A 12,262-nucleotide genomic window follows, 5' to 3' on the forward strand; every position below is an offset into this window, starting at 1 on the left:
AATTTGAATATTGTACTTTTTATTAAGCTGTAAAAAAATAATTTCATTCACCACTATAAAGTATCTTATTTGAATCCATTTACAGTGTTATTGCTATAATTAAATACCCGTGCAACGCCGGGGCATCAGCTAGTCTTTTTATAAAATAGAGGCTGATAGATTCATATCTTGAAAATGATTTCAGTGTTAGAGGCTAGTTCAGAACTAAAACCATGATTTGTAGGATTCAATTGAAGTAGCAAGGGCATTTTCAGTGCAATTGGCTAACTGGGTCAAACGGAGAGAATCATTTGCGAAAGCCAAGTTGGATTGTCAGTCTAATTGCTAATATTCTTTGGGTTTCGCATGAACCAAAATGACTTTCAGGCGGAATGTACGTGAACTACTATCATTACTTCACTGACATTTCCCTCGACTTACCAATAAGTTATTCGTACTTTCACATCTGCAAATCTTGAAATAGGAAATGGTGTTGTTATCAGTTTGATAATGTCAGATTACATCCTCTAGCAGATAGAATTTCTCTGTTGAGACCATTCATCATGTGGATTATCTGATGAATTTAGTGTGCTTGGAAAATGCATTTCCTGCTGTACAATCATTCAGGTGTGTCTTGTAATAAAGGCCTGCCTGCAGGATACTTTTACAGACTCTGCTTTTGCATACTATTTAGAGCAGTGTATCGCAAACTGTGTGCCTCCTGAGATTTCAGGTGTGCTGCGAGACGCTGGGGAGGAGGAGAGGTGCTGGCGCTGGCTGACTGCCTACAGGATGTGACTCTTGTGGCGAGAAGCACTTCCTGTAGGCAATCAGCCGGCGCCAGTGCCTTTCCTCTCTGCACGTCTTCTCTGCCAGCATCCCCCCACCCCCTCCATAATAGGCATCTCAGGGCCCATCTGGAGGACATTCACACATGCGCATGACATCATCACATCGACGTCCGCGCACTTCCGGATGCCTTAAACTGCGGCTCGACAAAGTTTGTGGGACACTGATTTAAAGGGAAAGATCATATTTTACCTATTACTTTGCTAGTAGAATCTGTAGTGCTGTTGCCTTACTGTACATCAGTTTCACCTAATGAATCCTTGTGGTCATTTAGATATGGCTGCATTTTGGGGGTCCTGATTGGAAACCAATACTTTCATTTCTTTTTAGAAGGGAAAAAAAGAATAATCCAAAAGATAATGCATGAGTGTTTTATGTACTGAAACATAAATAATCCAGTTTTCTTTGACAGCGATACTGCTGTGAGAAATCTTTATAAATAGCAGCACATTGCCTGTATTTTAGCATGACAAACTTAAAAGCTTGTTTACGAAAGTGTGTTAAACAGTTAATATGTGAATGCAATAAATCAGTGTTTTTCAACCTTTTTTGGGCAAAGGCACACTTGTTTCATGAAAAAAATCACGAGGCACACCACCATTAGAAAATGTTAAAAAATTTAACTCTGTGCCTATATTGACTATATATAAAGTAATTCTCTTGAATAGGAATCAAATAAACACAAAGAAAGTATTTTATAATTACTTTATTATGAAATATTAAGTAAACAGAATAGTGAAAAATTATAAAATACTTTATTCAGTGCGAAACCTGGGCCTGTTTGGCTGAACACAAAGCTGATATTCTGGCTGGAATCGAAGAAAGACACACACGTAGCTCTTCGTCAACAGCTCTCAGTCTCTCTCTGTATTTGGTTTTTATAGCATACAACAATAGACAAATATACCCTCCATCCTTTTTATTAAACCACAATAGCAGTTTTTAGCGCAGGGAGCTGCGCTGAATGCCCAGCGCTGCTCTTGACGCTCATAGGCTCCCTGCGCTAAAAACCACTATTGCGGTTTAGTAAAAGGTGACCATATTGTAAAATATAGACAGCAGATATAAATTCAGAACTGTGCATAGTAAGTGAAGGGAAGTTTTCATCTCTGGGAATTTACCCAGTTAACTATTAAGTTATTTGGGCAAATTCCTTTGAAAACTGTGGTAATACTGCCTCCACTTTGCTAAATTTAAAATAAAATCATTTTTCCTACCTTGTCTGGTGATTTCTGGTTGCACTTTCTTCTTCTGACTGTGCATCCAATCTTTCTTCCCTTCTATCAGCCTGTATGCTTTCTCTCCTCCACACCTCATTCCCTCCCCCAACTTTTTCTTCCTCTCTCCCTGACCTTTCTTTCTTTTTTTCTGTTTCTCTTCTTTCCTTCTGTTTCCCTGCCTGCCCCCTTTCTTTCTTTCTCCCTGCCGTTCCCCAAGCCACTGCCACTGCCGCTGCCATTGGGGAACAGGACCCACCAATGGATAACAGGCCCCAAAGCTGACGCCGACACATGCTCTCCATGACGTCAATTCTGCAATCGGAGAGGAAGTTCCGCCCAGCCAGGCAGCGATTGGCTGGCCCGAACTTCCTCTCCGACTGCAGAATTGACGTCAGGGAGAAGAAGACTTATCGGCTCGATAGATTAGATCGCCAAGACAAAGTGAGTCCTGGGTGATCGACTCACTTTGCCTTGGCGAGCTACTGGTGCCCCTGCCTCTGGCCCCCTGTCAGCTCCGGGCCCCTGAATGCAGGACTGGTAGTACTGCCCTGATGGCGGCCCTGTGGCACACCAGGCAACATCTCGCGGCACACTAGTGTGCCGCGGAACAACGGTTGAAAAACACTGCAATAAATGATATTTCACTGGCATGACAGCATGTGTAGTTTATTCTAATTTCCACAAAAACACAGTGATAATACATTGCAACACAAGCTAATACGCATACAATTAAACAAGGAAATGAAAAGAAATAAAGATACCAAAAGTATCAGCAATAGCAAATCTCAATATCGGGGGTTTAGCTGCCACTGAGCGAGCCCGGCAAATGCCCAGAGCTGCCCTACGGTAGGGTTTCCAGCTTAACACTCCCTTCCGCATGTCTGGGTCTGCCACGCACCCCTCCCTCCACACCCAGCTGCTTACCCCCTCACTGGGTCCTCCAGACACTACAGTGGCAGCGACAGCTAAAGGCTGCCTCTGGCCCACAGGGCCTTTCCTCTGCCTCGTCCCACACACAGGAAGTTGCATCAGAGTTGGGGGATACAATAGAGGAAAGGTCCTGCCAGTCAGAAAGGCAGTCTTTAGCTCTTTCTCTGATGCTATAGTGTCCGGAGGACCTGGTGGGTGGGTAATTAGCTGGGCACAGGGGACAGAGGCAACCCCCCCCCCCCCCAACATATATCAGTCTTAAATATTTTGCCATGCATTTGCATGAGTAAGCAAGAAGAAACATTGTACTCAAAGTTACTGTTTCAGTTTTCATAACCAGAAATAATTTCCTCCACTCCTGTGTTTGGTTGGTAACTTCAGGGGAAAATCTAAACTTTTTCTAACCATGAAACAAAGTTTGAGAGTGACAAAAGTATAGGCTTAATACCGAGTTAACATCCTGTTCAAAAACAAAGGAAACTAATAAAGTAGCTCTCACTGAAATATCAGATAATGTGGTTTCTAACAGGTCAGTAACAATGACCTCATCTTCCTTTTTTTTTTTTACTAAAATGGTTGGCATTTTCCTTGGAGGACACACAAAATAACTTTTCAGTGAACGGGTTCTTAAGCATAACCAAAAGACTAGAATGTTAACTGACTCTTGAAAATACAATAGAGCCTAGGGGTTATTACTCTTTAGTATTGATTCAAATTTTTGTTTCATTATTCCAGATCCTTCTGCCCCACCCTCTCCAATCAATCTCCGCATTGCGAACTCTACCACTGCCACTGATGGTACGGTTTCTGTACGCCTCATTTGGGATCTTCCAGAGGAGCCCGACATTCCTGTGCACCATTACAAAGTCTTCTGGAGCTGGACCATAGGCAGTAAATCTGTCATACCAGCTAAGAAGAAAAGAAGGAAGACAGCAAATGGGGTAAGGAGCATAGGGAAACTCTGCAAGGAAAATTTTCAGTCATTTAACAGTTAAATAGATTTTTAACCTGGATAAAGTGCAGAGCTGGCTTAACTGTTTGGGGGATAAGAGAGGGAGAAATGTTGGCTGTGACAGTAGAGGGAGTTGAAGAGATGCACCCTGGATCCCTCTCTCCTTCCCTACTCCTTTTGCAGCAAAGGAGGGAATGATAGATAGATAGATAGATAGAGAGAGAGAGAGAGAGAGAGAGAGAGAGAGAGAGAGAGAGAGAGAGAGAGAGAGAGAGAGGTTGTATATATATGTACAATCTAGATAAGTTAATAATTTCGTAATATTATATTTTATATATAATGTACTGTGTTTTGTGTTGTGAATTTGCTGTGTTTTTACAGTTCTTACCTCTTATTGTAAACCACACTGAAGCATGAGGTATTGCGGTATATAAATAAATGTATTATTATTGTTAATAAGGTGCAATATAACAGTATATGAAAAATGAATAGAAGAAATGGAATTTACAAGTACTATTATGGGGGGGGGGGGGTCTGGGGCAGAGCTTGGGCAGGTCTGGGACGCCAAACAAAAAAAGTGCTCCATTGCCTATGACTGTAATGACATTTGAACTGTGTTAATTGAATGAACATGTACTAAAAATATTCTCAATAGTTAATGCAGCTACTGTGCATTAACTCTGGCAATCACACTTAAAAACTGCAGCATCTTATCACACTTACGGTAAGTAAATAGAGCCTTAAGGTTTTTGCCAGGAGGTGAAAGCCAGAGAGAATTTATGTCCTAGAAGATAAGGATCAGAAACCTGCTTTCCTCAAATGTGAGTTTTTTAAGAATGTCATAAGTCTTCTTGTGTGTATGTTGTCATTCTAATTACAGTCTCACAACTCTGTGATCCTGGAGGGACTCCAGCCCAACAGCAATTACATGGTGGAATTGCAGGCAGTGGCATACTGGGGACAAGTACGCCTCAAGAGTGGCAAAGTCTCTCTCTACTTCACTTCAACTCAGTCAAGCTTTAATAGCAATAGTAAGTAATTTTGTCACCTGGCCTGTGAAAATGTCTTTCAAACACCGTGACCTGATTTTTTTCTCCATTTGGTATAAGATCAGAATTATAGTTTTGCATATTTCATATGAGTTAACACTATATACACGTGTTAATATAAGACTACACCCTCCCATGTCTTCAATTATACATAGTGGAATGTTCGCTGTACAATTCTGTATAAATACATTATCCATTCACAGTAATATATTTGTTCAGTCAGTCTAAAGGCATGTCTATACTTAGTAACATAGTAAATGAGAGCAGGCAAAGATCCGCATGGGTCCATCCAGTCTGTCCAAGTCATATTTATTACCAAATCATTATTGAACCAACAATCTAGTAGTATTATTACATTTTACTTGTTGAGTTCTACTTTATGATGTATTTCCTTCATCTACTGAGATATACAAGACTCAACTCATACAAGGTATAAAAATACTTGATTCTGATCTTTCCTTGCCATTTTCAGGCCTCAGATGTACAGATTTTGCCCTGCACTATCCCTACTTCCCAACTATTCGACCTGCTGTTGAAGGCTATTCCAGTCCATCCTGACCTGTCTTGCCATATACAGAACACAAACTGTAGAAGTCTATAAGGAATTGGCCTAACTTCCTCACTGCTGGAGCTGCCATTTAAGCATTGCTCCTGCCCATCATAAATGCACTGCAACAAACCAGAAAAAGAACCAAAAGTCCAACTTCGTCTGTGACGAACTTGCATTGCATTTTGGCGATTCACTGGTGTGCTACCAAACGCTATTTTTTCCAGGCTTCTTCTTTTTTTTTTTGTGACATTTTTCCTTTTTTCCTTTATCACCATGGACCCCTGATGAAGGTTGTCCGAAACACGGACCGTGTTGGGTCCCCTGCCTGGTAAAAGGTTTTTAGTTAAGATTTATTTGTCCAAATAAAATTTGCCTGCACTGTGTACAAGTCTGCAGTTTTTTTAGTTTGTTTGCATCATAAATGAACTTACAGCTTTTGATGTGTTAGGTTTTGTTCTAATACTCTCCTTTTTCTATTTAGGGGAAAAGTTAAGCTTTCTGTATAATGGGGGGGTTACAACCCCCCCAAAACCACCCCCAACGGCAGCACCAACACTATTAAGTAAAGTGGGGAGGTTCCCCTCACACACACCCCGTCGGAGCCCTTTAAAATAAGCTTTTAGAGTGGCGCGCTGAAGTTTTGCACTCAATTGTCCGCTCTCAAATGTCGGTGTGCGTTTGTCTCACGCGCTTATGACTGTGAACCATGTTATTGTGCTCCTGGGGTTCTTTAGTGTGATTGTTCACCACTGATTGAGATTCTTGTAAATATTAGAAGCTAGTAGTACAATTTTATAAGGGAATTTGAACTTGCATGTTTGGATTTTTTTTGTAAGCACTATCCTCCTTAGGGTTGGTATCAATTGATCAATGAAGCCACACATCAAGGTTATACCATAGATTTGATTTTTGCACAAATAGTTCTGTGAATACAAGGGGGTGCTGAAAACTTCTCAGTCCAATCAAGAAAGGAATGACATGAAGCCATGAAACTTACAAGTTATTCCACATATCCACCCCTAAGTTCAACACACTTGGCACATCATGTCTGAAGTTTCTGTAACCCTTCCCAAAAATACTCTGATGTTTGGTCACTGAAATACTGCTCCACCACTGCACTCACCTCTGAATCACTTGAAAATTATCTCCCTTTCATACTCTTTTAAAGGTTTGGAAACAGAAAATAGTAAGATGGAGCAAGATCTGGTGAGTAGGGTGGATGGTCTATGCAATGAAACTTCAACTGAGTCAAAACAACCATCATTTTGCCAGCCTTGTGAGTAGGTGCATTGTTTTGCAAAAAGAGAACTCCTTTCCACAGTTTCCCTCCCCTTTTTTCTTTCAATGCCTCCTTTAATTGGCACAGTAAGTTACAGTAGTATTCTGCATTAACTTTTTGGCCCCTTAGAAGATAGTCAGTCATTGCAACATCTTCCCTGATCCCAAAACACTGTGGCCATGATCTTTCCTGCTGAATTTTGGGTCTTGAATTTCCTTGGCCTGAGTGCTGCCATTGCATGGACTGTTGTTTTGTCTCAGGATCATAGTGGTGTAACCATGTTTTACAACAGTAACTAGTCATTCCAGAAAGCTAGTTCCAGCTTACTAAAAATGCTGCATAATCAACTTGGAAGTATCCACTCAATGTCATTTCTCGTCAACATTCAAAAATTTGGGCACCCAGCTGACAGCTTTTGCATACCCAGCTGCTTATATACCTAACACATTCCCTGGATATCTGTAGTGTCTCAGCAATTTTTTAACTGATATTCACCGATCTGCCAAAATCAGGTCATGAACATGGTTGACAATTTCAGAGCTGACACTATTTGAGGTCTCCCAGAACTTGCTGCATCTTTGGTCTCAAAATCTCCATGCTGAAAGTTTGCACACCATTTCTTCATGGTGGAATATGATGGGCATTTGTCACTCAATGTTTGCATCATACATTCATGGATTTCTTTTTGGAGTTTTCTTAGAAACATAGAAACTGATGGCAGAAAAGGGCCACGGCCCATCTAGTCTGCCTACACTAATGACCCACCCCTAACTTCCTCCGTGAAGAGATCCCACATGCCAATTCCACTTTTTCTTAAAATCTAGCACGCTGCTGGCCTCAATTACCTGTAGTGAAAGACTATTCCAGCGATCCACCACCCTTTCGGTGAAGAAATATTTTCTGGTATCACCATGAAATTTCTCACCCCTGAATTTTAACGGATGCCCTCTTGTAGCCGCAGGACCTTTAAGAAAAAAAGATATCTTCTTCCACCTTGATACGGCCCATGACATATTTGAACGTCTCGATCATGTCTCCCCTCTCTCTGCGTTCCTCGAGTGAGTATAGCTGCAACTTATCCAGCTGTTCCTCATACAGGAAATCCTTGAGTCCTGAGACCATCTGTGTGGCCATTCGCTGAACCGACTCAACTCTCAGCACATCTTTGTGGTAATATGGCCTCCTGAACTGTACACAGTATTCCAGATGGGGTCTCACCATGGATCTGTACAATGGCATTATGACCTCGAGCTTATGGCTGACGAAACTTCTACGGATACAACCTATGATTTGTCCAGCCTTGGTTGAAGCTTTCTCCACTGGATTGGCAGTCTTCATGTCTTCACTAATGATCACCCCCAAGTCTCGTTCTGCTACAGTCCTTGCTAGTGTCTCACCATTTAGGATGTAAGTCCTGCATGGATTTTTGCTGCCGAGGTGCATGACCTTGCATTTTTTGGCATTGAAACTTAGTTGCCAGGTCCTGGACCAATGTTCCAGTAGGAGTAGGTCATGCGTCATACTGTCAGGTATTGAGCTTTTGTTAGGCACTGTGCTTTTGTCTGTTGTGCTCTTGTAAACTATATTGCATAGTTTGGCGTCATCGGCGAATAACGTAATTTTTCCTCGAAACCCCTTAGCCAAGTCTCTTACGAAGATGTTGAATAGGATCAGACCCAGGACCGAGCCCTGCGGCACTCCGTTGATCACCTCTGTCGTTTCGGAGGGGGTGCCGTTTACCACCACCCTTTGTAGTCTATCATTAAGCCAGTCCTTAACCCATGCAGTTAATGTGTCGCCTAATCCCATCAAACTCATCTTATTCAATAACCTGTGGTGTGGGATGCTATCAAATGCTTTGCTGAAGTCCAAGTACACGATGTCTAGGGAATAGGAACTTCATGACGACTTGGAGTTTTACACTTGAAAATTCCAACTTTTCGCTGACATGGTTCAATCAATGATCTGAAACAATGTCAAAACATAGCAGTACAATTCTGCAGATTGGCATTTTGCAAAATAAAATACTCTTTTCAGCTACAGTGGCAAAATAATGCTCAAAATTTAGGAAGTTGGTTGGTCTGAGAACTTTTTAGCACTCCCTTGTATATCTGAAATGAAATCTCTCCTGTGGTCATATCATTTTTTTAATAACTTGCTTTTTTGAAAGCTAAAAGTGACAATCAGTTGTCATTCATTTCCTGTGGGCTTCATCACATTTGCTGTGCTTTGTAAAAGGAGCCCATTATTAGGTTAAAAAAACATTACTATAACACAATTATTGAAACTTCTTCACAGTCAAAAGAACTATTTGCATTAATCCAGAAATTATCTGGCATTTCGTCTTACTCAAATCAATTACCTGTTAAGTTGTCTAGTCAGGATTTTGCTAATGGGTTCTTTAATAAGGACTGGAACATTGTTACACTACTTGACTTGTCCTTTAGCATTAGCACATCATTGGGCGTCTTTTCATCAAGTTACTGAACAACAACTTCAAGATGCTTTTTCTAAGGTGAAAATTCCTGTTGTCTACTGGATGTTTGCCATCCTTCTATTATTACGGCCTAGAAGGATATTGCTTTTAATACAACTTTGAGGATTATGAATACATTTTTTTCAGATGTCATAATCCTTGATCCTTTGAAAAAAACAAACAAACAGTAGTATGACTGTTATTAAAGAATACATCTTTGAACACTTGTATATTGGATAAATACACTATGGGCTCATAATCGAAAGAGAAAAATGTCCAAAAACCGGCCTAAGTCAGAACTTGGACAAACATTTCCCAAATACGTCCAAGTGCCGATAATAAAAATGGGTTTTGGATGTATTTCTAAATGACCTAGGCCTACGGGGCGTTTCGGGAGGAGTGTCGAGGGCGGGAGTTGGGCGGGACATGGGCCGGCTTAGACTTAGTCATACAGCATGTATAATTGAAAGTTATACAGCCCACGATTGACGGAACTTGGACGTTGTGACTTAGACCATGTAATGGTGGACATGACAATGAAGCCGACGGTACAGTGCGCAGCGGCCGCTAAGAAGGCAAACAGAATGCTAGGCATAATCAAGAAGGGTATTACAACCAGAACGAAAGAAGTTATCCTGCCATTGTATTGGGCGATGGTGCGTCCGCATCTGGAGTACTGCATCCAGTATTGGTCGCCGTACCTTAAGAAGGACATGGCGTTACTCGAGAGGGCTCAGAGGAGAATGATGTGTCTGATAAAAGGGATGGAAAACCTTTCATACGCTGTGAGATTGGAGAAACTGGGTCTCTTTTCCCTAGAGAAGAGGAGACTTAGAGGGGATATAATAGAGACTTACAAGATCATGAAGGGCATAGAGAGAGTAGAGAGGGACAGATTCTTCAAACTTTCGAATAATAAAAGAACAAGAGGGCATTCAGAAAAGTTGAAAGGGGACAGATTCAAAATGAATGCTAGGAAGTTCTTCTTTACCCAACGTGTGGTGGACACCTGGAATGCGCTTCCAGAGGGCATAATAGGGCAGAGTACGGTACTGGGATTTAAGAAAGGATTGGACAATTTCCTGCTGGAAAAGGGGATAGAGGGGTATAGATAGAGGATTACTGCACAGGTCCTAGACCTGTTGGGCTGCCGCGTGAGCAGACTGCTAGGTACGATGGACCTCAGGTCTGACCCAGCAGAGGCATTGCTTATGTACTTATTTTATGATTTTATTAGTGTTTTTAAGCCCGTTACATTAACAGGTGGTAGAATAGATGTATAGAATTTTAGCACAATGGGGGGTAGGTGAGGTTACTAATCTAAAAATAAAATAATTCATCACCTTCGTTGTTTGGTGATTTTATATTTCTAATTTCTCAGTTCCTGACTCTGGTGCTGCTTCTCTATACATGCAGCACATTTCTGTGCTGTCAACTCTGGCCTCCTCTCTGCTCATTATTTCTTTTTTTCTCCTCCTTCACCTCCTGCTCTATACCAATATTTTGCATTAAACTTTCTTCCATTTTTCTTCCTCCATCTCAAATCTATCTAGTTTTCATCTATTCCATTCCCTTCTCCTCCATTTATGGGCACTATCTCTCTTCTCTTACCTTCCCCTCTGCTCTATGAGCATCATCTCCTCTATTCCAGCATCTTTTCATGCACTTTTGACTATTCAGTCCCACCCCACCCCATCCGTGTACTATGTCTCTCCTACCTGCCCTCCAAATGCCTGCTTCTCTGCACTGCTCGGCGGTTAAATTGTACTGTCTCGGTTTAGTTTTCAGCCCATATGTGCACTACCTCTTTCCATCTCCCTTCCATGGGCAATATCTCTTCCCTTCCCTCTATGGTCCACCACTTCTTCATTTCTCTCTTTCCATCACTTATGTCCACACAATTTATGTCCTCCCTTCCATCCATGGTCACCATCTACTTTCATTGTTTTATATCCTCTCCCTCTCAAAAATCCTCCCACGTCCACACCTATTCCAGCATCTTTTCATGCACTTCTGACTCTTCACCCACACCCCGTCCGCGTACTCTGTCTCTCCTAACTGCCCCCAAATGCCTGCTTCTCTGCGCTGCTCGGTGGTTAAATTGTACTGGCTTGGTTTAGTTTCCAGCCCATGGCGCCGCGGAGCATTTGGAGTTGGGCCTCACCCATTCTCGGCTGCCATTGGACAGTGTGCTCTGTGCAACGCTCCCAGTTGGCCTTCTATTGGCCGCAGCTGCTGCCTGTTTTTGTCGAGCCTTCCGCGTGCCTATATTATACTGTGCATGTGGCGGCACGGAAGCACAGAGCTAAGGGTTTTATTATTATAGATAAGAATTAAAAGATGAAAATTTGGCATTTTCAAGTTTTAAATAGATAAATTGTAAAAGTTGACTATCCTGGTCACAAAAGCATAGTTTTATGGAAATAACAGATATTTTATATACTTTTTAGGCATGAGCAATTAGGAAATTACACTTACTGCCCAGGAACAAAAAGCATGTTACATAGGGCTCCTTTTACTAGGTGCTCCTTTTACTAAGTTGTACTAGTGGTTTTAGCGCGCACACTAGATGCTAATGCCTCCATTGAGCTGGCATTAGTTTTTGGTGCGTAGCACGGGTTACCGCACGCGGCAATGTAGCACGCGCTAAAAACGCTAGCGCACCTTCGTAAAAGGAGCCCTAAGGTGCGCTAGTGTTTTTAGTGTGCGCTACATTGCCCCTTGCGATAACCACATGCTACGTGCCAAAAACTAACGCCAGCTCAATGGAGACATTAGCGTCTAGCGCAGCTTAGTAAAAGGAGCCCATAGTATTATAAACAATCTCATCACTTCCATATTTGACAAAGATTATTGCGAAACTTGAATATAATCAATTACAAGATTTTGTGTCAGAGAATAATGTATTGGATATTAACCAGTGTGGCTTTTGAGAATAGCATAATAATAGATGTTGATTTCTGTACTAGATCTGATAT

General features: G+C 41.6%; 1 protein-coding gene across 1 annotated transcript in view; it reads left to right on the forward strand.

Moving 5' to 3' along the window:
- The window catches only part of ANOS1 (anosmin 1), a 336,486-nt gene that overhangs the window by 252,791 nt on the left and 71,433 nt on the right, over positions 1 to 12,262 (forward strand). Inside the window, exons 7-8 of the mRNA XM_033950370.1 lie at positions 3,714 to 3,919; positions 4,811 to 4,961. Of these exons, the coding sequence (XP_033806261.1) occupies positions 3,714 to 3,919; positions 4,811 to 4,961 (357 nt within the window). The remainder of the gene's footprint in view (positions 1 to 3,713; positions 3,920 to 4,810; positions 4,962 to 12,262) is intronic.

Source organism: Geotrypetes seraphini, chromosome 6, assembly GCF_902459505.1.
Source record: "Geotrypetes seraphini chromosome 6, aGeoSer1.1, whole genome shotgun sequence".
Taxonomy (NCBI): domain Eukaryota; kingdom Metazoa; phylum Chordata; class Amphibia; order Gymnophiona; family Dermophiidae; genus Geotrypetes; species Geotrypetes seraphini.